General features: G+C 35.4%; 1 protein-coding gene across 10 annotated transcripts; it reads left to right on the top strand.

The window, feature by feature from the left end:
• Positions 1-142: 142 nt before the first annotated feature.
• Positions 143-27,901, top strand: LOC120775689. Of its 10 annotated transcripts, none has more exons than XM_040105999.1 (5): positions 1,297-1,433; positions 2,815-3,204; positions 19,030-19,122; positions 19,212-23,143; positions 27,884-27,901. In XM_040105999.1, the coding sequence occupies exons 4-5, from the start codon at positions 19,369-19,371 to the stop codon at positions 27,886-27,888; spliced, it is 3,780 nt and encodes a 1,259-aa protein (XP_039961933.1). In that variant the 5' UTR covers positions 1,297-1,433; positions 2,815-3,204; positions 19,030-19,122; positions 19,212-19,368; the 3' UTR covers positions 27,889-27,901. The 10 variants fall into 10 exon arrangements, with proteins under 10 accessions (XP_039961932.1, XP_039961933.1, XP_039961927.1 ...); XM_040105993.1 differs by lacking the exon at positions 27,884-27,901 and adding an exon at positions 2,678-2,762 and having other exon boundaries at positions 2,965-3,204; positions 19,212-23,268; XM_040105992.1 differs by lacking the exon at positions 27,884-27,901 and having other exon boundaries at positions 2,965-3,204; positions 19,212-23,268.

The raw sequence follows: 27,901 nt of genomic DNA, 5'->3' as shown, positions 1-27,901 counted from the left end.
AAATGAACTGAATATTCGATCAGGACAAAGTGCAAATATGTAAAGAGTTATATACAAGTAATGTGTGCTTAAACATGGAATCATAGCCATACTTGAAGTGCATACTTATATGGTGCCTAAGTAGTGCTGACAAAGTGCTAACTCTTACCAAACTTAACAGTTTGTGTGTGATCGTCCACATTGTCGCGTTTTCATTGCAAGTCATTTTGCCGCCAACACGTTAATTCGAGTTCCGCTTTCATCGTACTTACCGTTCAATTAGCGGTCTTATGCACGTTATGTACTATATGCTGTGGGAAAATGAGTACGCCAGCTCTTGCTTTAGTGAATGGAGGTAATTAAATGATGTCCATGACATTCATTCCCTGAGATAATTAAAAAAACTCGACATTTGTGTCCAACGGAAGATGATGTAAACATAGATGCGAAAAGAAAGTTTACGTCGAAAGGTAAGCAAAGCTTATTTTTCCCTAAAACGTACTACAACTACACTAAATATTCATCGTTAACAAAACGTATCGCTAAACGCAACCTCACCGTCTTTTATGTGAAAGTGCCTATCTCATAAACCTCTTGACCACTCATCTCTTCTCATTAAATTTTTTTTATGACCATCAGTTTCAGAGACTCATTCATTCATATACATCAAATACCGTATTACACGATTTAGAATTCTCCTCCAAACCAAGCAGAGAAAATATTTTACCCATAATGTAAACAGTGCATTACCGTTTTGTGAAAGTTTTTAGCGCTATTCGTTTAGATTTCCAAAGGTTTAAACCGGTGTTGTCGAGAAATGTGAGTTAGCATAGTTGACCGCATCTTAAACTAAATGGTTTGTTGGGTTGTAAGTGCATAATTATGTTTGTTTACTTGAATGCGTACAGCATATGTTGCTTAGCAGTCAGTGCGCTAGCCAAACACTTCGTTTGCGCAAACGCTCCACTCTTGCCCTTATCGAATACATACCCACTCCAGCCTTACCAAATTTATTGGTAGTTCGCTTGTTAGATTATAGTGACTCACTCCACAGTCAGCTTTTGTTAACACCGAGGCGCGCTCAGAGCGCACATATTGCGAGCGATAGTACCTTGCCACCAATTCAATGACTTCCCATTGGGAACAGCCGCCCCGCTTGGCAGTTAGTCGCTCCGAGCATAGGTGGTGAGTTCATTTCCAGAATGAACACCATTCAACAATCCAGCAGTGAGCACACACGCCCGACTCGAACGGCTCATTGGGCACTGCACTGCTTCAGCTGCTCACTTATTCAGTTGTTAATGAGACAGAACGCGAAACGGTCGTTATCCACGTACAACGGGCACATGCGAGCAATTCCAAGCTCAGTACATCGTCAAAAGTGACAGCGAATAGAGTACACAGTGGAGGGCCTTTGGCTTCGAAATCCAATAAAAGCGGGTTGATTGCGAACGGTAACGGCGCAATTTCATATGCAACACAAACACTAACCAATATTTGTGCAATACAAATGACACATAGTGAATAGGACGTATGTGTGTGTGTGTGTGTTAGGCTACTGAGTATTCGGTTCGTTGTCGTACGTGGCCGCGTATGAAACCGGCAGATGTGCGTATGAATGAAAGGTAGTAAAAGCACCAATAATAACAATAACAAAAACAAACGAGAACGAGAACGAAAAGCGGCAGTCAAGCGACGGCTTACCCAGGAACGTGATGAGTAACAGCAGCAACAGCTCGTGAGTTCGTGAATTGCCGGTGAATGCAATTTTATTAAAAACAGAGGAAAAAATTCACAAACACACAGCAAACAAAAATAATATTAATCAAATCGACGGCGATCGCAGCGTCGGTTGTCATTGTTCAATGCAGCTGCTTTGAGGCATTGAAGCAACCGGTCGGAATGGAGCGATTTTTAGCAAGCGTTTGAGCTTTTGCGCGCGCCACTGCCGCCCCACCGCTTCCCGATAAGGGAGCAAAGAAAGAAAAAGCAAACACTCCGGTGAATTATTGTTTCCATATGCATATAAAAGTATATTCATATTCGTATGTATGTATGTATGTGCGAAAAGTGCAAAATATATAGAAAAAAGAAAATCGAGTTGTGTACTACATACATACATATGTGACTTTTATATAACATTTATAAATATAATAAAAAGAAATCGCACTGTGTTTGCGCACACGCCATCGGCCGATGCAAATGCTTAATTTCCAAACAGATGTACGTGTGAACTCATATATGTATATATATAAAGTCATACATATGCAATTACTCGAATGCATACAGTGGAGACTTGATAAAACGAACACGCCATTGCTAAGCATGCAGTTTATTAGATTGAATTATCTACAGTTATTTTGATTTGTGTATGCACATCTGCAAAATGCAAGTTATTAACTATTTGCACTCGCTCACATATTTTAGCATATGTACATACATACATACTTATGTATATCTGTATGACAAAGAATAATTTCTCATCGGGGTGCAATCGTTTATCGAGTCTGTAGTGTTTGTGTGTGCGTGTGGGTGACCGTGATCACGCGAAACGTGTCAGTTTAAATGTAATCAGTTGCATATGCAGTATCTTGTTGTGATCATTTAAGTGCAAAAAAAGTTGCATACATACAGATATACTTACATATGTATATATGTATGTACTTGCATACTTGTGCTTAAATAATTTGCATTATAGTGTTTAATCCATGCTACCGGTTTCACTTTGCGGTTAAAAACGATTTATGAAATCTATAGGACAACACACTTGCACACATACACACGTACGTATAACCTTACATACATATGTATGTACATATGTATATATATTTATAGTTAATGAGTGAGTGATAAAGAGCAAACCAAGAACAGCGTTTCAATTGAGCTAAGTGAAAAACATTGTATGCATTTTATCTGCTGCAGACACTTCTGTACCTACAAACATACACATATTTATCAACAATATTTGTTTTGTCGTCCTTGAAGTGAAGTGCTAGCCATTGTGACTACAGATCTCCTGAAGCAGCGAATTGTCCGTGGAACAGTTTGTGCTTACTCCAGCAAAAACACAAAAAGCGATCTTCGATATACTTACATATGTATGTACTATAAATGTACGCCTTCTGTTGCTTATCATACTAGCGAACGAACGCCCGTCCCGCCACACGCTGCACTTCAACACAACTTTACAAACATTCTGGTATCATTAACAGCGTTATCGTCAAGGTAAATAGATATGAGTGTTCACGTACTATAAATAACCTTCACTCTCATAATATTTGTACATATCTACATAGGTTCCATATGTACACATAAATTCAAGCAAACACATGTGCATATGAACATCTCCATTCCCGCATTCAAAGAAAAGTGTTGGTCAAAACATGTTGAACTGTAAGGCACCCTTACCTTGATTTTATATCTACACAGTTTGAAAAGAGGGCAAATCAGACCACAACCGCGCATAGAATGATATTTTGACTCCTATCAGATTTTGAATATACATATGTACATACAATAGGCAGTTCAAGCAATAAGGTATGGTGACCGAAAGCGACTTAATCCATTCCTAGCCCTAAACGATTTCCATATACATACATGTACCTTCCCTTAACACTAAGATCAGGAAACGATATCCGACGTTTGGTAAATGTTTCCGAAAATGTGTTGCCATCTTACCATGTACTCATATAATAAATCTTCAAAATAGAATGGCCATTTTGGTGATTTTTTCTGTTAAAAGACCCTTAACAAAATTGGTGTCGAGAAATCGGTACTTGTTCTCAAACAGAACCGTCCCAGATGCCGATTTGCAGAGTTACCAGATTCCGTTAAGGTTGGTGTTTTGGTTTGTTTTAACTGAACATTAACATTAACTTACCAAATAATAATATGCACTCACTCATATTTGACTCTACACGCTTGGCTGGTTTCTACGTTTTACCTTTCTTCTCCTCGAAGCCAAAATCACCATGTGGAAGCTGAAAACCTCAACAACCACTTTATTTAATTTTGCTGTTTGGCAGCCGCATTATAGCCAACTTTAATTGCTTAAAAAAGATTAACATTCACCTGCACATACACCACACATACATACAAACATACACACTATTTGATGTACATACTTACGGATACGCTTACAATTTCGGTAAGCAAACATACACACACATGCACACCCTTAAGCATTTGGTGTGTGTGTGTTTGTGATTGTTCGCCAAATTGACTTGGTTTGTCGGAATATTCCGCACACACACATTCACAATCGTATTGTATACATATATACATACATATGTATGTATATACAATTAAGCAAATGTTATTTTTTGAAATTTCAACTACGAAATATACTTTAGCTTTTTTAATTACTACAACAATGAACATTTATGTATATGAGTTAAGTGCGTTACTACCAACTGAAGGGTCATGGGTTCCTATCGCAGGCGAAGCGAACTCTGAAATTATTCGCTTCAAATATACAAATACAATTCTTTTTTACAGTTCTGGTCTAATTTCTTGAAACATACATAGGTAGAAGCAAAAATATCCCCTTAGTTGAGAATCATATTCGCAAAGCATAGCCATAGGACGCAGATAAGTACATATGTATTTATGTACATAAGTATGTATTATATGCTTCGTAAAAGGCCTGCGATGTCCAACCTCAGCCCACAGCACAGCGGAAGAGCTTATTGAGAACGTTGGCAAACAATGTCACCTTACGGTTATCAAAGGAGCACATCGGCAAGTTAAGCACTGGCATATATGTATGTACATATGCACATACACACATATGTATGTACATTCGTTCATTTCTGAATTGAATGCATTTGAAATCTACAAGAAAATTTATGTGTACATATGTATGTACATATATATTTTGTAAATTTATAGTCAATAACAATTTAGTAAAACCGGAATTTAGGAATCTTCTTCGCTTTCAGCAGTATCTAAAATCTTATTTTCAAGTATTAAGAGCGTCTGATTACATACCTTCATATACACATACTTTTATAATTTGACTTCCAAACGACTGCTTGAAACAGAGAAATTTGGAGATACTTAAACCAAATATACGAGTTATCCAAACCAACGAGTTATCGCTTGACCAGGCGATTCCTTCAAGCCCTTTCTCATTCCAGATAATATGTTAGTTAGCACATACATACTTACTATATGTACACCACTGCAGCCTCGAAAAATAATTGCGTAATTTCCAAAGAAAGTAGTCCCAAACGAAATAACCTCAACTTTACTTATTTCCTAGCACTGCTTCTTTTGTCAGATTTCTCTCAAAATTACGTTAGTCTCATACAAATTCAAAACTGTTACAGAACTACCTAATTCAATTTGTGCTCCATGGGGCAATATATGTATGTACAAATGTAAATTTGAATTTTATTTATCGCCAAAATATTGACGGAATTTTTGCGCCCATTTTGAGCCGTCTTTTCCAAAGCTCTACCAAAATCTCAGGCTTCTCTGACTAGCTCCACTTTATGCCGGGGATTGGAATTTTCATGAGGAGTTTTTTGTTCCACTGCATAGTACACACCCTTATGTACATACTACATATGTACATACATATGTACTTACATATGTACCTACATACTTATGTACTTACATGTTTATGCGCTGGAAGATGTTGCATAACTGCATTAAACCGCTGCCACCACTGCAGCAGCGATGGGCTTTTACTGCTCAACAGCTAACGTTTGGCGCCGCCTTTGTGCTGAATATCTGCGCAGAAATTGATTTTCTGGCAACAACAGTGAATTATCAACTCACAGCGGACAGAAATGGGCAATTTGCCCGCTAAAAATACATACATACTTACGTGCATATGTACATATATCTGCACGTGTGCACACATGTGAATGCATGTCGGGCCGCTGTGATTTCCAGCCGTCTGCATTTGGCAAACTCTCCGTTCAGTTCGGCTCTGGGGTCAGCGGCATATTGGCAGCGCGGTTGGCGCTTATCTGAGAGCGATTGCGAGTGTTTTTGGCGCAGTGACACAAATTTGCGACAGTTCGTTGTAAGCATAAATTCTGCACATTAGACAAATTAAGCGAGGCGCCGCCTTGGTTGAAGCTACTCAATAAAGTCGCTTATGCACACGTAAACATGTTTATGTACATTTGTATATTTATTAATTTTTACAAGTGTGCTTTCGTATGAAGATTTGTGATTATCGTTTCAAATTAACGGCACCATGCTATTTGTGACGATGTAGTCGCACTATCAGTTTACTCTTCGATAATTTATGTTGTAACTATGATAAGTTCTGAACGACCATATACATACAAGAACCCCACAATGCTTGAGGCAGTGCGAACTGGGCCGAGTTCGTTTAGTTTTAGTATTTGCACGAGGTCTTCATATGAATATGTCAGATATAATTGCAAGTGTATTGTATGAGCGCCCACACTTTTGTCTGGGTTTTAACGAAAACAATGATGTCATAATTGCTGAAAATTTAATTTGCGCGCCCCTGCAAAGTCGACGAGGCGAACGCAGTGAGGGCTCATAATGGACACACGTATGTACATCCATTTATACATTTACACTCTGCATTGCACATATAACATGTTTGTATATATGTATGTACATATGTGAAAACAAATAATTCGAGCATGCAAGTAAATAGGTTGATTGACAATTACTTCATTTTCTGCAAAGAATGCAAATCAAACGAACAAAAGCAACCCGTGGAAAAGTGCATAAGCAGAATTTCTACAAAAGACTCTAAACATTTGGCGATTCGCGTCGGCCAGCTCAGTTGCACTCTAATACATATACAGAACGAGTTGGGTGCATGCATTGTCTTACATACGTGCATACGTACATACGTACATACACAGCGATTTTGCAATCGGGCACGTTTCACAAAAACAAAGATAAGTGGAATACGAACTGATCGACAGAAGTCACCCGTTTAGCATGCAACCCCGTTTTCATTGATACGTACATACATACACATGTTGTTTACGCTGAGCTTACCTTACTATAATTGCAATACACTTGAAACAAGCAGAAAATTAACAAACATCGAAAGTGAGTGCAACAAATGTGCCCATTTAAGTAAATGCATATGAGGAGTATGAATATGCGCTCACTCCGTCATTCCCACGATTCGGAATTGTCATCAATATGAATGACTTGGAGTTAAGTTAGGAGGAAGTACTCAAAATTTTTGGTAGAAGATAATGCTGAGAATGCAGCAAATATGTCGTCAAGATGCTTGTCCCAGGAATAGAGAATCCTACAAGTTTTAGGCTTTCGCGAGCGCTTTCAGAAAACACTTTTTGATTTTGGTTTAACCCGTGGATCGAACCAAGGTGCTCTTCAGTCATACAAACGTATTCCTACCGGACTCTAGTTATCTGCATAATTTACGTACATACATATATGGTATATACTTACATACATATGTATGTAAATATTGGCAAGCCCCTTTGAATTTATGTACGATTATGGTGTACAGTTTTGCATTAGCAACTCACCTAAGACGGCATATAAGGTAAAAACCAATTTCATCATTACGTATTAGTGTGTGTGTGTGTACAGGTACAGCCAATGTGCCACGATTATGTTTTGTGAGATTGTTGTTTGTATTGAACTAAAAAATCACTGTGCATAAAAGTTTCATTTGAGCAAATGAAGATTCGAAAACCAGTTGAAATCTCCACTGATCGTTGCGGTCATACAGACAAGCCCCCAGATATTGAACAAGCTCTTCATTTGCTTTATAACACGCCAAACTTCACACAAATGCTCACCTACATATGTATGTATGTATAGGCGTACGACTTAAAATTCCACATGACCAAAGTATCTCATCAATGCAAAATCTTTAAAATCTTTTAAGGCATACATACACACATACATACATACATATCACAAGGCTGGTTGCTCACTTTTAGCGGAGCCTACTGTATGCTTAAGGGCAGCACACAAGAGCGTGTTCCAAAAGCTTTTGAACGATTTGCGCATTTGTACGGTCTCCCAAAATGCCACATGAAACTGCGGCGATTTCAAAAGTTTTACTTTACGGCGCGTACATCGAGTACATGTGACTTTTCAGCGGGAACCATAACGCTACTCTTAGATTCTTGCAACACCTGACCGCATCAGTTACCACAAAGCTTTCACTGCTATTGGCCCCGTGAATTCTAAAATAACTGTTCGTTGCAAAGATTTTATGCATTGAGAAGTTGTTGGTCCAATAATTTGAAGGCGATGCAAGAAATAAATAAATTAAATACTCGTAGGATTTAGAAATAAATATATTTATGGAAAACTATGCGCCAGATATTTACCGGTTACTGGCAGATGGTTTACAGGTTAGATCCTTGTTAGATTTCTGATATTGTAACTCAATATAACACCTATGTATATGTACATACATATATACATAAGTGAGAGTATTTAGTCCACCTGAGTGCTAGCTGAGTCCATTTTCGTAATGTTTTGCCATTTCTTTTGCCACATACACTGTTAATTACGTTTATCCTGAGACTAGCATTAACACCAACAACAACGTGAGCCTCGAAATAAAACTCAAAAGAACTCTTGCCAACAGGTGCTACTTCAGACAGAGTATGCAATTGAGATAAAGTCCAATCTCGACGAACAAAGCCCAAATTCTACAAGTCACTCATCATCCCCGTCATGCTATAAGGTTCAGAGGCATGGACAATGACAACATTTGATGAGTCGGCATTACGAGTTTTCGATGGGAAAGGTTCTGCGGAAGATTTATGATCCTCTGTGCATTGGCAACGGCGAATACCGCAGTCGATGAGCTGTACGGTGAGGACCTGGCTTTATCTGGAATCTCCAATTGGTGGCAAACAGTAAAAAGGTAGAAAGACTAGCGCGCTGTAGTAAAATCGGCTATAACTGCGTAATCGGTGTCTACGCCAATAAAGATGAAGATATAAAATTTCAGGGCGACCTTTCGAAAACAACTTCTTCAAAATGGAAGAAAAGTTAGTCTCACAAACCAACGAGAGCAGTAATTTCGGTCTTATTAGACGTCTACAGATGTTAGAATGTATAGAGATGATTCGAAGGGGCGTAAAATGGCGCAGAAACAGCTAGCGAAAAACGGTGGGAAATTGGAAACAATAACAACACATTGAAAAGCCGCATAAGCCAAGTAGGATTCCATATTAAACAAATAAATACATACATACATACATACATATATAAGTATATAGTATATTATATGGTATATAAGAAACATTTCTCAAGTACTATGTAGAACTGGAGCGAAGTAAGATGAAATCTTGAAAATTTTTTTCTAACTCACCGAGTACCGTGAGTTCATATGACTGCAAATATTTCTTGAAGGTTTAGAGAGCACTTAGCACTTTGTTGCATACCTTTAAAAAAGTAATTGTTTCTATTTATTATTTCTTATTCTTCTTTTCCGTTTTCTGCGTTTCTTATCTGAACTTAGAAAGCTTGCTTGAATACGCTTTTATAAAGCAGTGAGCATGAGTGTGGTATGTACTACCTGAACGTACATTTGTATTATACCAAAACCGAAAACAAAGCAAAACAGTCTCACTCAATGAGATACCTAGCTGAAGTTACGTTTTGGTTTCCAGAGCATCAATTATTTATCTGAATACGTTTATGTGCATGCGTAGATATGTATGTACTTATATATTTACTTATATACAACTTGTTCATCTTTTGGAACAAATGTAAAAAGCTTTAGATCTTATAATTGATCTCGCATTGCTCAATTTATTTGAAGAGGTCAATAACAACAACAATTCATACATCCAGAGAACGTATACATATATCTACATATGTACTGTATTTTATATTCGTGGATTCCATAAAAGCGATCTTGCGCTGTGTGCATGCATAGGTACATACTTATGTACATATGTTCTTCTTTGTATACATGCATAGAGGCCGTATGGTTCCTGAACAGTTAATAGTGTGGAATGTGAAACATTTTAATTTGCTCGTATGCCTTTGTAAGTGCGCAAAAGACACATTCCTCGCTCCAGACCTCGAAACCCAATTGCAATACAATTTACACACATGTGGGTGAAATAAATCCAGAATACATACATACATATGTACATATATACATATGTATGCTCATTTGTATTGAAGGTAATGCAAACACCCTCCAGGAATGAGCAGGCATTAAATCTCACATATTCTTCTGCATGGTTTTACAATTTTGCTAAATAAAATACCCGAAAATTGTAAATAAAACGCAAAATCATGAATATTTATTTTGTCGCCTTCAAAGTAATTCCCACCAGATATAATACACTTATGCCAAATATTTTTCCAGTCCTCGAAACACTTTTCATAAGCACTTTTTGTGATGTCCCTCAGCTCCTTCAGCGAACTTTGTTTTATCTCTTCGATCGGCTGATAACGGGTTCCATTTCGATGATTGTTGACGTTTTTGCATTCAAACTCAGAAGCCCATGTCTCATCTGCAGTTATAATGCTCTCCATGAAAGTGGGATCGGTATTTCCTCTATCAAGCATGTGCAAAGAGACCTGTCTACGGTACTCTTTTTGAAAAAAAAACTTCAGCTTTATCGGGACGAGGTGGGCAAGAACGCTTTGCATACCCAAAATATTCACCAAAATCATTCGAACGAACTTCGAACACTCTAGCCATATCTCTTACACTTGCCTGACGATTCCGACAACATTCCTTAACTTTTTTATATTTTCATAAGTTGAAGAGGTAGAAGGTCGTCTAGAACGAGGCATGTCGTCAACGATCTCTCGACCGTCTTTGAAGGCTTTGTATCACTCGTAAGCTTCCGCTTTTAATAAAACTGAATCACCAAAATACAAAATTTGTGACAAATTCTTTGTTTTTGAAATATCATTTATCCGGGGAGTTTAATTACAATTTCCGGGTCCTTTTTTGTCACAAATTGTATGGTATATTCATATGTATATGCCTGCAATGTATACAGTGGTGGTATTATAATAGAGACGACTTCATCACTTTTATATGCATATATGTATGCACAGTTGTGTTCACATAAAACTCTAATCTTATTTCTGACATGTTCTATTTTGCAAATTGAACATTTCTACAATACTTTCGTAGAACAGAATATTGTTAACAAAAAAACACCAAAATGCCATTATTTTTATTTTACGTTGCTTTCTTTATGGTATATGTCAATATTTGCACCAAAAAACTCTTGTTCATTAAAATAGTAGTGCTTGACGGGAATAGTTGAAAACAATTTAATTTTTTTTTTTTTTTAATTTTAACTGACATCAGTAAGTGTATTAAAATAATATAGTAATTGTGTGATATAAATTTATTGAAATCGCTCTTTATTTCTTGTTTAGTCGGTTGAAAAAAAGCATTGCTCAATCAAAAAGCGAGAGTTAATAGTTAAGTTAAGAGATGAAGGCAAGACATATAAAGAAATCGAAGAAATGATTGGTTGCACTGCTCCGATGATATTTAATGCTATTCATCATACTATTAAGTCGGAAACTCGTGGTGGTAAGCGCAAGACTTCATTTCTAGAGGACCGACGAGTTTTGCGATACAGCAAAGCGAAGCCTTCGGCGTTGTCAAAAATAATTAAAAATGAATTGGTCAGTGCTGTCACAGTTAGCCGAAGGCTAATAGAAGCTAATTTACTTGCAAGGGGTCCGAGAAAAGTACTCCTGTTGACGAAGAAGCTCATCAATTGCAAGAATAAAAAGTTTCGAAAGACCATATGTATCAGCCCGCCGAAAAGTGGCACAATATTGTATTTACAGATGAGATCAAAATTGTTTTGTTTGGTGGTATAGGCTCCAGGCAGTGTGTTCGTTGTCTCCCAAACACAGAATACCACCCAAGGTACACCACAAAGACAGTAAAGTATGTTGAGCTAAACACTATGGTGTGGGCTTGTTTCTCGTATGCTGGCGATGGTCCAATCTCTTTGATCACTGGCATTATTGACCAAACAGTGTGCATTAATACATTGAAAGATGTAATGTTACCGTATGCTTGTTGGAAAATGTCCTTAAAATGGGCATTTCAGCAGGATAATGACCCTAAACATACGAGCAAACTAGCTAATCAGTGGTTTGCATCTGAAAACATCTACGTGATACCATGGCCAGCACAATCTCCAGACCTAAATCCTATCGAAAACTTATGGGGCGATGTCAAGAGATGCGTAGCAACAGCAAAACCATCAAGAAGCACAGAGCTTTGGCAAGTGTTTAAGGAGGTATGGGCTCAAGTCTCGGTGAAGCGTTGTAGGGAGCTTATTGATTCCATCCTACGTCGATGCCTAGTCGTTATAAACAATAACGGATTTACAACAAAATATTAGACCTTGGGAAACATATTAAATATGAAATATTTACTGTTTCTTTCATATTCTTAGATTTTTCACCTTTTTTAATAGCCACTACTATTTTCTTGAACAGCATAATTTTTCAATTTTATTTTAAAAATTAGGTTTTTTATAACTTTTTGATCGAATATTGTTCTTATCATGTGATTTGACTGTTAAATAATTAGTAGTCACCGGCACTACTATTTTCGTAAACACGGCTGTATGTTCATATGTACGTATAAAAAATGAATTTATCGCATTAAAACGGATACTAAGATATATTATTTAGGTAAACAAATTATTATTGCATTAAAATATACGAAATACTATATACATATGTATGTATGTATGTATATTTACATACATTATATTTACTCACGCAATCGTTTCTCGAATATGTGGTAACATTTTAGGCTATTATTTACGTACGGATGTATGTGAATGTACGCATGGGCACACATACATATCAAAACTTAACTCTTACCTTCAAACTTGGATGCATATGTACATATGTACATATGTATGTAAATATGTATCACAAATTCGAGCACTGTTTCTGTCATTCATCACCACAAAATTTTACGTTTTCTAAATTGCTCAAACGGCCAGAACAAAAATGCAACATTGCAACAGAACCGTTAAGCAACAACGGTGGACCAATGGCGTTGAATCTAAAGGTGTTTATTTTCGTTAACGTAAACAACAACGATTGAAAAAAGCAGAAACAAAATAAACAAATCGGCCATCTTCGAGGAAATGAAGTGAAGACAAGTCAGAAGAGAAGCAGCTTTCGGCGCTGAACACTTGCCTACGTAAGGTGCAACGCTTGTAAGTGCATATGTACATATGTATGTATGTATGTATGTATGTGTGGGAACCAGCGTAGGAGCATGATATAACAGGTATACTAAAAGTTAGTAGAGCGAGTTGTAGCAACAATTAAAATACATTTGTCCGTCATATTGACAATATCAGCTGATATGCTGACGTCATATGCACATAGTATAACTATGGGATAAAGTATTCAGGCACCACATATTTCCGTTAGTGAGAAAGGTTTCAAAGTCAGCATGCAAGGCAAAAATTACTTTAGTGCAAAAAGCTTATTTAATTGAAGAAATTCCTTTTTTCAACAAAAGTCCACTGTTGGCATGTCCCCCTTCTTTTAATGAACGACCACTTTGTTTCAGTATTTGTGTTACTTTATAAAATACTCAAATTCCAGACAAACTTCACAGACAGATTTTTATTAACTATTCATATAAAATAAGCAAGTCTCCAATTCAAACCTTTTGTTGGCTATTTTAGCCGACTTTAACATTATGTTCACTCCGATCTGGATCATTTTACTATTTCAATGTTTTGTGTGAAGTTGCTTTATCACTTCAGCATTCAGTTTCAAAAATCATATGTATAAGCACTCATGCACACATACATATCTCTACAGTTTACATACTTATGTACATATGTAGATTAAAGTAAGCACCGATAAACTGAACAAACTTAAACTCATGAAGGTTTGATGGTTTTTAACATCAATTGTGCATTATCACCTACAAAGTGGAGAGGATGTCTTCGGTTTGGTCCAAAAAATTTATTAAAAAACAGTTCAGTTTTTCTGTGTAATTAGAATATTTTCGAACGATAATTTTTAATACATAACCGAGTATTAACTGTATTTATGAAAGCATACAAATGTATGTATGTATGTATGTAGACTAATGGACAAATGTTATTATCTCTACGCGGAGAGGTCAAGCTTGAAATAATAGCTGAAACAATTTGAGATGTAATCGTATATGTAAATATCTATATACATATGTACATGTATACATTTGGTAGTGTGAGTATGCATAGGCTGCCACATAAAGTCTCTTGGCTCCCTTGCCGAATCAGGTGTGTACATACATATGTATGTATGTACATATGTACCACAGTATAGTAGTATATAAAACGAACTTTCGAAACATGCACATACATACATATGTATATGTACCTACATACATTAGTGTGGGTCAAAACTTGAAATATTTTTTGCCGCTTGGTACCCCGCCACCTATGTATAGGAGAGTCTTCCAAGTATGAGCCCTTAATTGCAACGGGAAGATCCTCCGCCTTACAGTTTTCTATTTTTTTCTTGTTATCAGATAGAAAAATTTAAATCTACTTGGGAAAATATATAATATAATGCCAAGCGAAAAGAATTATTTGATTTTTTGACTCACCCTAACCTACATACATACATACATACATACATACTTATGTATAACAAAACTAATTTTAATATCGCTCCGAAATTTGATTTAATAGGTCAAAAAATAATAATTTTTCATTAATTTATGTATATGTATGTATGTATGTGAAAAATTTACATCAGTTCATATGTATGCACGATTGTAAAAACATGATTTGTAAATATTTTACCGAAATATTGCGATCGTTAACTAAATTGCTTGTAATGATGCCAGTACTCGTTCGTGCCTACCCGGCTGTGAAATCGACTAGTTCTGTTCGACTAGTTCTATTCGACTAGCTACCAGAGATTTCTACTAAGATTCTTTGAGTGCCTTAACACCACTTGACAAAAAGTACAAAGCTGTTAACACACACATGTGTACATACATATGTGGATCTAGCTTATGGGCTGAAAGCTATGTACATACATACATTGTATGTGTTAGTTTCCTTGCTAGTTGTTTTAACGGATTTGAGTTTCGAGTAGTCATGACTTGCTGAGGGAGTAACTGGGAGAGTAGAGCTATTAATACAAACTATGTTAAAGATCGAAAGTCATTTTAGGATATTTTATATATGGGTCAAACCACGTCAAGTGGTCCATGAAAATTTCGCAAAATCACCGATTTTGAAAATTAGCATTTCATTAGGAAGGGGATTAGACGCATTCCACCTTATATACATAAATACTTCGTCAAATTTCTATTTTTTGTTAAAGTTATTGAAGGTTGAAATTTAGAGCACGATAAAATTGTAAAATTATTTTCTCATAAACTACTGGAGATAAATCGATGAAATTTTGTGAAGTCAAAGAAAAATATTCGTGCCACATTATAGATAGATATTTTTCCAGATTCATTTGTTTAAAAAATAATATTTTCATGGACCACTTGACGTGGTTTGACCCATATTTGAAAATCAGAGACCACGTGCAAACATTCAGAAACACTTTTTTCACTAATTTGAATCTAAGTATGAGCTTAGTATTTTTAGTGCCATATTTTTTTAGGCAATGCTGTGTTGTTTTGCTGGAAAAATTACAAAAAAAATCAAAAAAAATCAATGGGAACAAAAGCGTCAAATCTACCCTTAAAATATTGTCGAAAAATGGTCGTAGATCGGATTTCCACAGCAACATACCTTTCATAAATACATACTATCTCCCCCATTCTACTATAAGGCGTTTAATCCAAAACTTGCAATAGTACGTGGGTGAAGGCACAGATGTGCACACACATGCAACACTGCACCCTGTGGTTAGTCAAAAGGTTGCAACGTATCGCTTGGTTACAACAAGTTCATTCTACTGTTTAGATTTGGAACAGATATCCCCAGCTGCACTAGTTACTCACTCTTTTTTATTTTCTATTGGATTTACTGAAATTAGTTAAAAGATTCACTCACGTTTCTCATTTCCCAATGGCACTTCGTTTTCTTGTGAAAGAATAGCATTTTGAACAAAGAACACCCAACTGGTACGTTTTACAGTGATAAAAGAGTTAATAAGGCACCGGTTCTTTCATGAAGTTCCTAAAATATCTTCCGGTAAGAGCATTTACTCAACATTTTATAGAACGCAATTTCGTTTCATACAGCGCTTACATTAAGCGATAATGGGCGCTTACGCACCATGATAATATACATGGGCTTATGTACAGTGTATATATGTGCATACATACATATGTTTCATTCTTAATACGAATTGTCTCTTGTGCATACTCTTTATTGCCGACAGGCACCCTCTCAACAATGAACACATTTCGGTTTAGACACGCGTCGTCCGAAAGAACTGATTATATTTGTACATACATATGTATGTATGTATGTGTGCATGTTCGTTGTAATTTATTAGACTAACCACACTTCTGCAAAGAAATCAGAAAAACTTGGTTGTTGTCTACACAAAACTACAAAGGACAAACCGAACAATACTTGTGGTGGGGGAGGAAATAAGAAGAATAGAAAATACACCTCAAACCGAAATTTACATTTTGAGCGCTGCTCATGATGCTTAGTATATGTATGTATGTATATTAAAAGCGTGTCTTTCTTAGTTTCTTCTTTTGTGATCCAGTAATGCTACAGCACTCATATTTCAAAAATCAAAGTTTAAGGTGGTTAAAATAGTGTTTTCTTATTAAAAATGAAACCGTAGTTTCGCTTCCTGCAACATTTCTAAATTTAACCAGTACATTATGCCACCCACCGAGGATGCAGTAACTTCGAACAAATGTAGTAGTTTTTCCGAAAGATAAATTCATCGTAATTGAAAATTTTGCCGAACTTTGAACTGTCCTGACAGTATTTTAGTCCTTTTTTGTTTCATTGCAAAGCTAAATCTTGAAAACTAGTTACTTTGTGTTATAATCGCGCGAAAAAATTTATTCAAGACCCTCAATTAATATCTCCATTTTTAATTTTAACGCTTTTAATAAAATGAACCAATTGTGAAACTTTGCCGTAATAGAGAAAAAACTCAAAAGCTGCGAGCTGAAAGACAGTAATCTTGAGAATAAAAATGCTCATGACGAAGAAGAAAACTATAGAAGTCTTAGCATTCGTTTAGAATTAGACAGGCAGACACATGAAGTTTGGAACAGTCTGTACAGTGATAGTATATGATTTTTGCTTCTTCCCCTTCCCGGTCTAACCCTCCCTTATTTCATGCGTATTTCTATAGAATCACACAAAGTCTGCCCTGGAAATTTAGTTGCCACCTCAGCAAAATGACCAAAATATAGCGTCCACCCAATCAGGCATTTGCCCTTAAATGTTTACATTCCAATGGGGGCTCCAACCGAAAAGCAATTTCCTTTTGATTGTTTTTGAATTCACTGCTTACATCGAATATATAAATGTAATTTATGTCAGGACGCAGTGTCAATATAAATTCTATGGTACATTTTATGTACTTTTTGGCTATATTTATACGCAACATTTTGGGCTTAAAGCATGGCTGCGTCTACAAGAATATCTAAAACAAAAGAAACACAGAGCACTCCGTACAATGTTACGACGTCTCGAGTCAGACGTATTAATAATATACATACGTATATATTATTATACTCAAAAATAGTAAGGAAACCACTTAAGGGGAATTGTTTCCGTACAGAAGAAATTAAGACGGCAACTTATTGATTGTGTTGGATCGCAAATGAAGCTTTCCTGGTTTCGTGTAATTTCGGTTAATTTCTTGTATTTTTTAAAAGACATCGAGATTTAAAGAAGACGAGTCAGAAAGCAATAATATGACACGATTCTTTGCCAATTAATTCGGAGCTTTGTCGAAGCTCTCCACAACGAGATATGTATATCCATGGCATGACATTAGTCCAACAGCTAACATCAGTTATCTAGTTATCTGAAATACATTTAATGCCCGCAAACATATTCGTATTTACTGTAATATAATTCAAAGATAGAATCATGATACTATTGAAACCGCCTCGTCTGTAGTCCGTGTTTAGATAGGCCCTTGCTTTTATTTGGCTTACATATATATGTACATACATACATATTGAACTAAAACAAAATTAAAAGCTGGAGTCATCCAAGCATGTAAACATACATACATATATACATATGTACATATATAACAAAAAACATAAGACCTTTCACTCATGGATCGTGTCGAACTTCTTTGTGTTTTGTTACGGCTTTCCCACTTTCGGCGATCGTAAATACGAAATGAGTGTTTTTAATTCGGCCACCTTTACATAGTTAGCATGTGTACATATGTTTGACTGAAGAAAAGCAGACCACAAAAACCTCAAATTCATCCGAGCACACTAATGTATTTCTTTTATGGCTTGGGCATCCACAAGGCATTTACCCTCGATGCACACTTTATGAAACCGCAACTAAGGAGGTTTATCGTCTAAGGAGGGTAACAGATCGTGTATTCGCTGAATGCTACAGTACACCCTCCATTAAAGGAACCGGCCAATTGCTATAACCATATAAATAATCAGAAATAAATTTACAATTTCATAGTTTTCAAATTTTTTCTTTGAGAAATTATATATACATACATATGTATATGGTAATCGAAAAAGTCTTTTCGTGTTTCTAAGTATATCTATAACTTAATAACTTTGCCTGCTACCGCCAGACCGCTCAACACTCGAAACTACTTAATTTCACTACTCCTATTCGTTGATTCTTATTAATCCGATATTTTCTTCTACCAGAATTAAGTTTACCTATAAATTAATAATTTGTTCTGAATGTGAAAAAGAAATTATAAATCACTAATGGTGAATATTTGATCATTGTTTAAATTTGGGGGTGTTGGAGACAAATTGTTACCATATAATACATATGTACATATATCAGGTGGTGAGTAGCGGTAGTACCCGTCTCTAGCCACTCTACCGCGTTGAATATTATTTAACATCAATAAAACAACCGTCTTAAGTAATACCATAATGGTTAACCAAACTCACATACGTTTTCTTTCTAGTCAATATTAACGATCAGTTCAGAATTGTAGTGTCGTGGTAGCGACGGAAACGGAATTTCGACAGCGGCAACAGGATCGGAGCCAGCTAAAAAGGTAAATCCTTTCTTCCCCGTTGAACTTGGCCTTGACTTACATATGTATATTAATAAAAAATAATTTTCGTGTGTTTTTTTTATCTCCAGATTTATTGTTACAAAACTGGCTTCAAATATTGACTTAGCTAAGGAAATCCAATGCCGCGTAACAACTCAAAAGGCGAAAACCGTATTCCAATATCCTCTAAATTAAACTCCTTAAGCTTCGGAAATCTAATTGATTTTGGAGACTCCGTCTGGAAAAATGTCAGAAATTGCTAGAAATGATGCCAGTACCGAGTCACTTTGCACCGTGATAGAAAATTTTAAAGAAAATAGTAACACTAGTTCCAATCACAACTTGAGTAGTAATGACAAGAAAAGTTTAAATTGTGAAAACAACATAGCTGACGATGTTATTCACAGACATAATATCGACAATTCCGAACCAAGAAAGCCTTACAAAAACGACAATGACGAATGCGAGTCCTTATATGATAACTGTGATATCTCACAAGATGAGTCGAATTCATCAATATCAGCTTCTGTTAAGTCGAGCACTAAGCTAAAAAAATCGGTTTCTTTCGATCCCCAAGACGAGAAGGTACGCAAATTTATAGAAGGCGAACCAATTGTAGATCAAAAAAATCCTTTTAAACAACAATATTCAACTTGGGGAAACTCGGCTAGGAAGAAGAAAATACCGCCCCCTGTACCAGCTAAACGATCGACGTTGAGTGTCCGAAAAACTGTCACGCAACAGTTACGTGAAAGAGAGCGTGAAAAAGAAAAGGAAAAAGAACGAATTAAAAACGAAACAAATAACCGAAAGTCAAATTCTGGTAATATTGTGTCCTTACCATCACCTGACGATTTCGTTACTACTGAAGAAGTTCTAAAACAATCCAAATATGTTAAAACATATGTGAAAAATCCGGATCCATATTTTGTTTACGACCCTTCCATACTAGCACGACTTAAATGTGAAGAAACACGTGATATTGGTGACAAAAACTCTTCAAAAAAACTTCGTTTAACAAATCAAACTAAAGATCGTATTAAGGATTTAAAAAGTAAACCTTCAATAGAAGCATCGCTTTCACACTCAAAGATTCCCTTTAAGAAATGTTCAAAACCAAATTATCCTGATCTTTCTGACATCAAGATCAAAGTTGGTACCGATTTGGTTGGAAATTTTTTTAATCCAGCCGAAGTGTCAAAGAATGCCAAAAAGTTCGACGATAGGGTAAAAACACTTCAAATAAGTTCAGAAGATGATTTAGATGAAATAGATGGTCCCTTAACAAAAAGTGAATCGAGTGATGAGGTGACCCCGAACTTAGTTAATATAAAGAAAATAAACTCAGAATCCGAACAACCCAAAAACGTTAACTTTGAAAATATGGATGTCAAAGAAATATTGGAAGAGGCGCCTGAAGGCACATTTACCAATACAATAAAATCTAAAGAGTTTCATGATTATCTTGAAAAAAAGGGCCTTACTTTGATACCAAAAAAAATTCCGAATGGCGCACAATCTGTGTATACAACTGGCAGACAGATAACTAAACCTGATACTCGTATCTCTTTTAAAAGCCCTGAGAGCGTGCAGATCTCATTAGATACAACGGACTCTGTGCGTAACACTAAAAAGCCCTCAGTATTTCAACGTCTGCTTTCAAATAGTATTTTTGCTACTAGACGTAAAACAACTCCCAAAGATATCGTTCCTACTCCGAAATCACTGAACAATTATAAAATGCATTTGAAAGAAAATTTAGATAACCCGCAAACTTCGCTTAAGCGAGTGGTTTTAGAAAGACAAAGTTTCCACGGACGTCCTCATGCAAATAATAATTTATTAAGTCCTGCCGAAACGGAGTTCTTAAAACACCAACAGCAACAGTCCCGCAAGAGCTTTGCAAGTGGGGAAAACTTATCTAATTCATTATCTAGTGTCTTACCAAATGACGAGCTGCTCCACAACTCAACAGCAGAAGAAGATGCGCACACTCCATTCATAAAACCCTCAAGACGGCCACATTCCAAAGAGAGATTGGTAAGCTCTCAACAAAATAGACCCCCTCCAAATAATACAATACTAAAACCAAGAGCACATCGACTGTACGCTGTAAATAACACAACGAATCTAACGACGGAAGGACTTGAAAATTCGTCAAATGGCACACTAAAGCGAACCGTTGAGCGCCAAAGCCTCATACCCAAACGATCTAATCAAACTTTAAACCGCAAACAAATTTTTAATCGTTCTAGTTCAATGGATCGTAATGAAATATTGAAAAAGAGACTTCTACGAGAGCTGCAAAACAAATCAAAAAGTGACAATGAGGCTTCTGAGGTTTCTACACCTTTCACCTCTAAAGAAAACATAGGAGAACAATTTTCTACCATGAATGGGCCCAAAACAACTTCAACTCCAATCCGAAATGCAAATAATGATGCGGAAAGCCACAGTTTAACACATAGGGTAAGCGTGGCAAATAAAGTTTACGTCGACCAACAAGAGTGGGAACGATTAAAAGCAATTAAAGATCGTATGGACAATGAGCTATACCTGAAAATGTTACAAGAACAAAAAAGACAGCAGGATGCAGAAAATATATATGAACGTCTTCAGCCACAAAAAATATCGGTAACCCAACCTGATACTATGTCCAAACAGCCCATAACATTAGAACCTAACTTTATTAGGGGATCTCCACAAAGGAACACATTCGCAGGCTTGACTAAAAATAGACAAGCTAAAATTATTGATGGAAGAGCATTAATTCCATCATCATTTCCTGTAAATATGCGGTATATTAGTAATACTAAGGAAAGTGTTTTCGAATCTACTCCTCGTAGTCAAAGCGTCTTGGGCAATATGACTTATACTTCTGCGAACGGTAATATTAACAGAAAAGGCTACGAAATTGACATGGGTACACCAGTTGTTCTACGACGAAAAGATAATAAAATATCCGAACCGGTGTGTAGTCCAGAACAGCGTCGCATCGGTGGTCTACTAACTAGAGATGAGATTTTGCAAAAAGTGAAAGATTTTTGCAGAAAATCTCTAAATAAAACACCAATTATTCAACAATCACAAACTAGAGTAATTCATAATAAGCAAACTGGTCCATCTGATTTGTCTCCAGTATCATATGCGTCCGTCGAAACGAACCAGAGGCCTGCTTCAAGAATGTATGCGGCTCCTCAAGTTCCTCAACGTATGCAGAGCTTGCCTCAACAATTCATACCAATAAATACGGCGCAAATGATAAGTGAAATAAATCCAAATACAATATCACCAATTTATGCTCATGTGGTAAAAAGAAGTAGCTTACTATCAAACAATTCAGAAATTTACGATAGTCCTCAAAAAATTAACTTGATGCGACAGGATCTGGAAACTCCTGCATTATATGTAGAGCATGGAAATTTGCCGACTCCGCAATACGTACTTGTTGGGGGTGATAAAATCGTACCTGCGAAACAAGTATTCAGCTTTTATCCCGGACAGAATGAAATTTACGCCCAACCACAATATGTCCGCCCATACAATTTGCAACCTTTTCCGGGCGCTTATGGTTACATAAGTGTTCAGGAACCAATTTCAAATCAGCATTTACAGCATAGGTTGTATAATGGACGAAGTACTCCATTGATACTTGATCAGTCAAGTCAACAGGCGAGTCAAATATATTGGACGCCGCGTAATCAGCGTTTACAACAGCATTCTGGACTACAGCCAGTGAACATTAGTAGTCCCTGTTTTATGCTCAAGCAACTACATTCACCGTCCACAACTAGAATTGAGCTCCCGAATAGAAGTAATATAAAAACAATTCCGAACACTGCTGAACTCCAAATTCAACATACAGCAACAATTGAAAGTAGAACACCCAACAATCGACAGACCCAAGCCAAACCATCATCTAGACAATTAGAAGATTTAAACAACCAACATTCCTACGATTGGGAAAGTGGCTCCGAAGCTGGCGAAGTTCGACGTATTTTTGAGAATACGGGAAACAACGGTGAGTTCAGAGGAAGTCATTTAATAAGAAATCTCAAAAATAAGTTATCTCGACTATTATCATAAAATAACATACATAATATACAAACAAAAATAATATATGTAAAAACTTAAAATATTCATCAACGCATACTTTTACATTTAGTGATAGCTGACATAATGAAAACTCCCTCAAAAGAAGATTACCGCAAATGTACATATGTATGTATATATAATATAATTACCGAAGAATTTAGTTAATTTCGTAATAGTATTTATTCACCTACGCCTATGAAGAAATGTGCCTGAAAATTACAAAAACTGACTGTGCTTCGCAAAAACTTTATCCACATTTCTCTTGTATTAAACTCATCTACAAGTATACAAATATATAAGGATGTATACATATGTATGTATGTTGCAGGCTTTTCTAGGAAATATTAGACAAAAATAACTTAAGCCTAACAGAGGAAGCATATCGCATAGGACGAGATGAGTTTATCGGATGTAAAATTTAAATTTTGGTGGATGGCAGATAAATTATTTTCTTAACGTCAGTAAAAAAACAATCCTTCACTCATATTCAAAATCACTGATTTGTGCAACTGTTGCATTTGTATTATTACGTCAAATTACACACTACGATAAATATAAATATACATACACTAGGGGATTCGGTCACGCGTTGCAGTGGTATACATTTTATACTATTATTCATATAATAAACTATTCAATACAGTGAAAATTTCATTTACAAATAAAGGCGAAAACGTTTTTGTCGGTATAAGAATCTAAGGGATGTACTTGAGATTTAATTTTGAATATGTTCATACAAATAAATTTCCTTGGAAAAAATAACGAATTTGGGGCTGCTTTCTCAGTGTCTAGTTACCAGCCTTTCTGTCCAGTTAATAGAGTTGTCTGCTTAATAGATTTTATTAAAAAACATCAATAATGTGCATGGTTAATGGAGATGACCGCTTAATAGGGCGTCCAGTTAATAGAGCTTTCACTTATTCTTTATTTATAGATTATTTTTACTATTCTATCTTCTAAGTTTGTTTGAACTAGACACAGTGTGCTAAGTTTTACTAAAATCGGTTCAGTAGCTTAGGAGCCCATCGCGAACAAACAACGTGACACGTACTTTTTATATATAATTTTATATAAGTATGTATAATATATGTGACCTCGTCTACGAAAAGGGAAAAGGGAGCTAACGTGCGAAAACTTGTTTTCTGGGAAACAGCTGTTAAAAATCTCATCTTCCATCCGAATCAACTAAAAAGTGAAAATTGATTGTTTGACACCTAAGCCCCCTTTCCGTAGACCGGGTCACATATAAAGATTTGTGCTTTTAAAACGTCTATCACTGCAAATTATTATTTTATTAATATCAATGTTTGTGTCAAAATCAGTATTTATATAAATAAAATCGATGTGATAATTCTAAATATAATTTTATAAAAAGTATACGTAACAAGAGCTGTAAAGATAACGATTTCGATAACACTTTATATTTTATTTAATCCACTTTGTTCAAAATACAATAATTTGCGACATACGAAACGTTTTAAATATATACTACATACATAGGTTGCCTTTTACATTTCGGGGCTTGACAGCTTTATCGTAAAGTGTGATAATATATGTACAGTATATGTACGCCCGTTATTTGCATTGCTTACAGTGACTTGAGATATTCATCTTGGCCAAAAAATGGAATTAAATCGTGAACATTTTACAAACTTTCATCGCGAATTAACTTAGCGACAGTTCATGGTTGTGCGTAATTCAATTATTAGCGATGAAACTCCATCAAGGACCTGTGTTTATCGATGGTAAGGAGAATTCAATCCAAGTCATAGATCACCCCAGGACGGATTTCTTGACGGCTGTCCAAAAACAGTTGTTCTTCCGGAAACTATGTGGCAAACTATCATTGCCAGCTCGTCTTGTGACCTATCGTGAAATAGAGACAACTATAAGCATTAGGGGGAACAACATATGTATGTACATACATACATACATACATTCAATATTGCATGGACATTTGACATTTGTCTACTTTGAAGCCCACACAATTTCCCTCGTGTCGATTGGAAATGAGATGAGCCGATTTCAACAAATGTTGGTCGCAAAACTTTCAAAACAACTAGACAACGGAGAACAGTAAATTCTGAGTGGAACAGAATCATCCAGAAAATCCAGTGTGCATCAGTTTGATGAGTCATCGTCCGTATAGTCTTGATATGACACCAAATGACTTTTTTTTATTACCGTTCGTAAAAGATTAACAAATAGGTCATCGTTTCAACGTTTTTCGACACATGAAGAGGCGGTTGATGCGTTTAAAAGGCATGGCTTTGAGATACCTCATTTAGAATGGCAAAAGTACTTCGACAATTGGTGAATATTTGGTATAACAGTAAAACGATTTTCCATTATTAAAATTTGCTTCTGTTCTCTAATCGCGAAATATAAAAGACAACCAACTTTAAAATAAATCCAATACAAACCCATTAGCTTATGAGTTGAAAACTAATTTAGTAATTCCCAAGAATTGTTATTTCGGCGATCTAACACTGTTTGAATCGGTGAGTTTTGGGTACATTTTTAGTGATTATTATTAATATATTGTCACAGACAAGTGAAAGGCATTCGTTCGTTAACAAGCAAACGGAGCAGTCGCAAGCAGGCGCTGGAAAATTAAATTTAATTTTCTTTTCAATATTTTTGTATTCGTACAATAATAAATTTAAAATACTTTTTGTATTCGTTTGATAACGATTTAAAATAAACAATTTTGGACATTCTTGATATCAAATAAACAACTTGGACATTCTTGACAATATGTTCAAATTAATATACTTACTGGAACTATAGGACACTTCAAATAAAGTCATTTTCTATCTTTTTCATTCTCTTCATAACTATTGTTCAAAAGTTTGTACATGCATTCTAGAATAATTTCCCCAAATGATTTATTGGGATAACATAAGCTCACACAGATTGCCAACGGCAAGAGCAATAAATGTGACTTTGGGTTGGCAATATTTATTTCCTCTCGAGGTGATCCGTAACGTAATCTCTTTCTGCGACTTTCTATCAATTTTTTATTATTATGTGGCAACTTGAAGCGAAGCTGTTGACAAAATTGTTACAAATTATAATTTGTTTAGGTGGCTCGATTCAAAGATTTCGCCGCAATGACAACAATATCAAGGTGATATCAAGTAAATTCACGTAAAACACTGTGGCAACTTCTTAGTTAAACATTTTGACACTTTTATCTTTATTACTATTTGTTTGCCTATTATAAAAGTTTTATCCCTGGTAAAAGTAGTGCGCAAAATATGGTTATTATGCGGAAGAATTTCTTCTTGCCTTCGAAACTAGTATCCTAGGATTTCAATCTAAATGATTACATTGTAAATATGGACAGTTTTTAATTCTGTAAAAAGTGCTTAAAGTCAATATTTTGAAAATATTTCGAGGTAAAGTTATTAATGCCAATATTTAGTTCCGTCTAATGAATAAAGTGTGAATACTTTAGAAAGTACATACAATAATAATGGAAAATACTCATTCTGGAAGTACCTATTTTTGCATATGTCCTGTACGTAATTACAATAGATTTGTATGCAAAAAAAGTCTGTTAGATTTTTGGATGGCGGTTGTGGTATGTACTAGGAACTGTGTTAAAATGTGTCCTTTTATGCCACTTATAAGCAGATGCACTGAGTACAAAAGTGATTGAGTAAACATAATGTCAAATTTGTATTATTATTTATTATTAAATTAAGGTTTATCGGCAAACAACATTTCTTGATTTCTAGTCATATCATGAATTTTATTAAATTATTAATCATAAAACGATGTTTTATAATATTGGTAAAAGTTAAGAAACCAATTGGTTTAATTGTTTAAACAAACCTAACCTATTATGAAAAAGAACTGAATTATATTTGTATATGTTTGAGGTATTCGGACGACTGATGCGTAGGACTGATGCATATTTGATAACATATTATTTTATTACTCCGAGCCAAATAAAACATACATTGGAATCTGCAAGTATTAAAGTATTGATTGAATTAAATTATCTTTGCATAATTTTTTAAAAATTCTGTTTTCATTGTTAACAGTTTCGTAGTTTTATATACCTAATTTCATTGGTTTTAGTTAAACAGTATAAAATATTCCCGGAGTCGTTAAAGGAAGTAATTAAAATCATATCGGTATGTATTCAGCACTTCACTTTTCTACAATACCTTAATAATTTTTGGTAATGAGTGTGCTTTTTTTTTATCATAATAAGTCGCATTCAAGCAATTCATAAATAAAAAAAAATGCCCAGTATCTAGGCCCTTGAAAATTGCTTCAAAGAATATGGATGTATGTAGATAAGTACACGTTCCCTGCAAAAATGAATTCGAAAATAGCAAGTCCCACTTGTACACATTGTTATTTACTGCAATTTACTATTTGTATGAGTTTCATTTGTCTGCATACGCAACTGTGTTGAACATTCGTCGCAATTCTTCCTGCCAAAGAGACAAAGAAGAGTTTTGTCGCATTTTATTTCGTGTTGTAATAAATTTTTCTATAAATAGTTTTATGTTTAGTTATTATAGGGATAAGATGTTGGTAGAAATCAGTATCTCTCTTGGGAGCTTACAAATAAATTTATATCCGTATATGTCAAATAAAATAAGCAAAATTTCTGGTTATAAATAACAAGTAATTTATATTTTTCTAGATTAAAAACATAAAAACT

The sequence above is a fragment of the Bactrocera tryoni genome, chromosome 4 (genome assembly GCF_016617805.1).
Source record: "Bactrocera tryoni isolate S06 chromosome 4, CSIRO_BtryS06_freeze2, whole genome shotgun sequence".
NCBI classification, from domain to species: Eukaryota; Metazoa; Arthropoda; class Insecta; order Diptera; family Tephritidae; genus Bactrocera; species Bactrocera tryoni.
The sequence above is the reverse complement of the archived record's forward strand: the minus strand, read 5'-3'. Positions and strand labels throughout refer to the sequence as shown.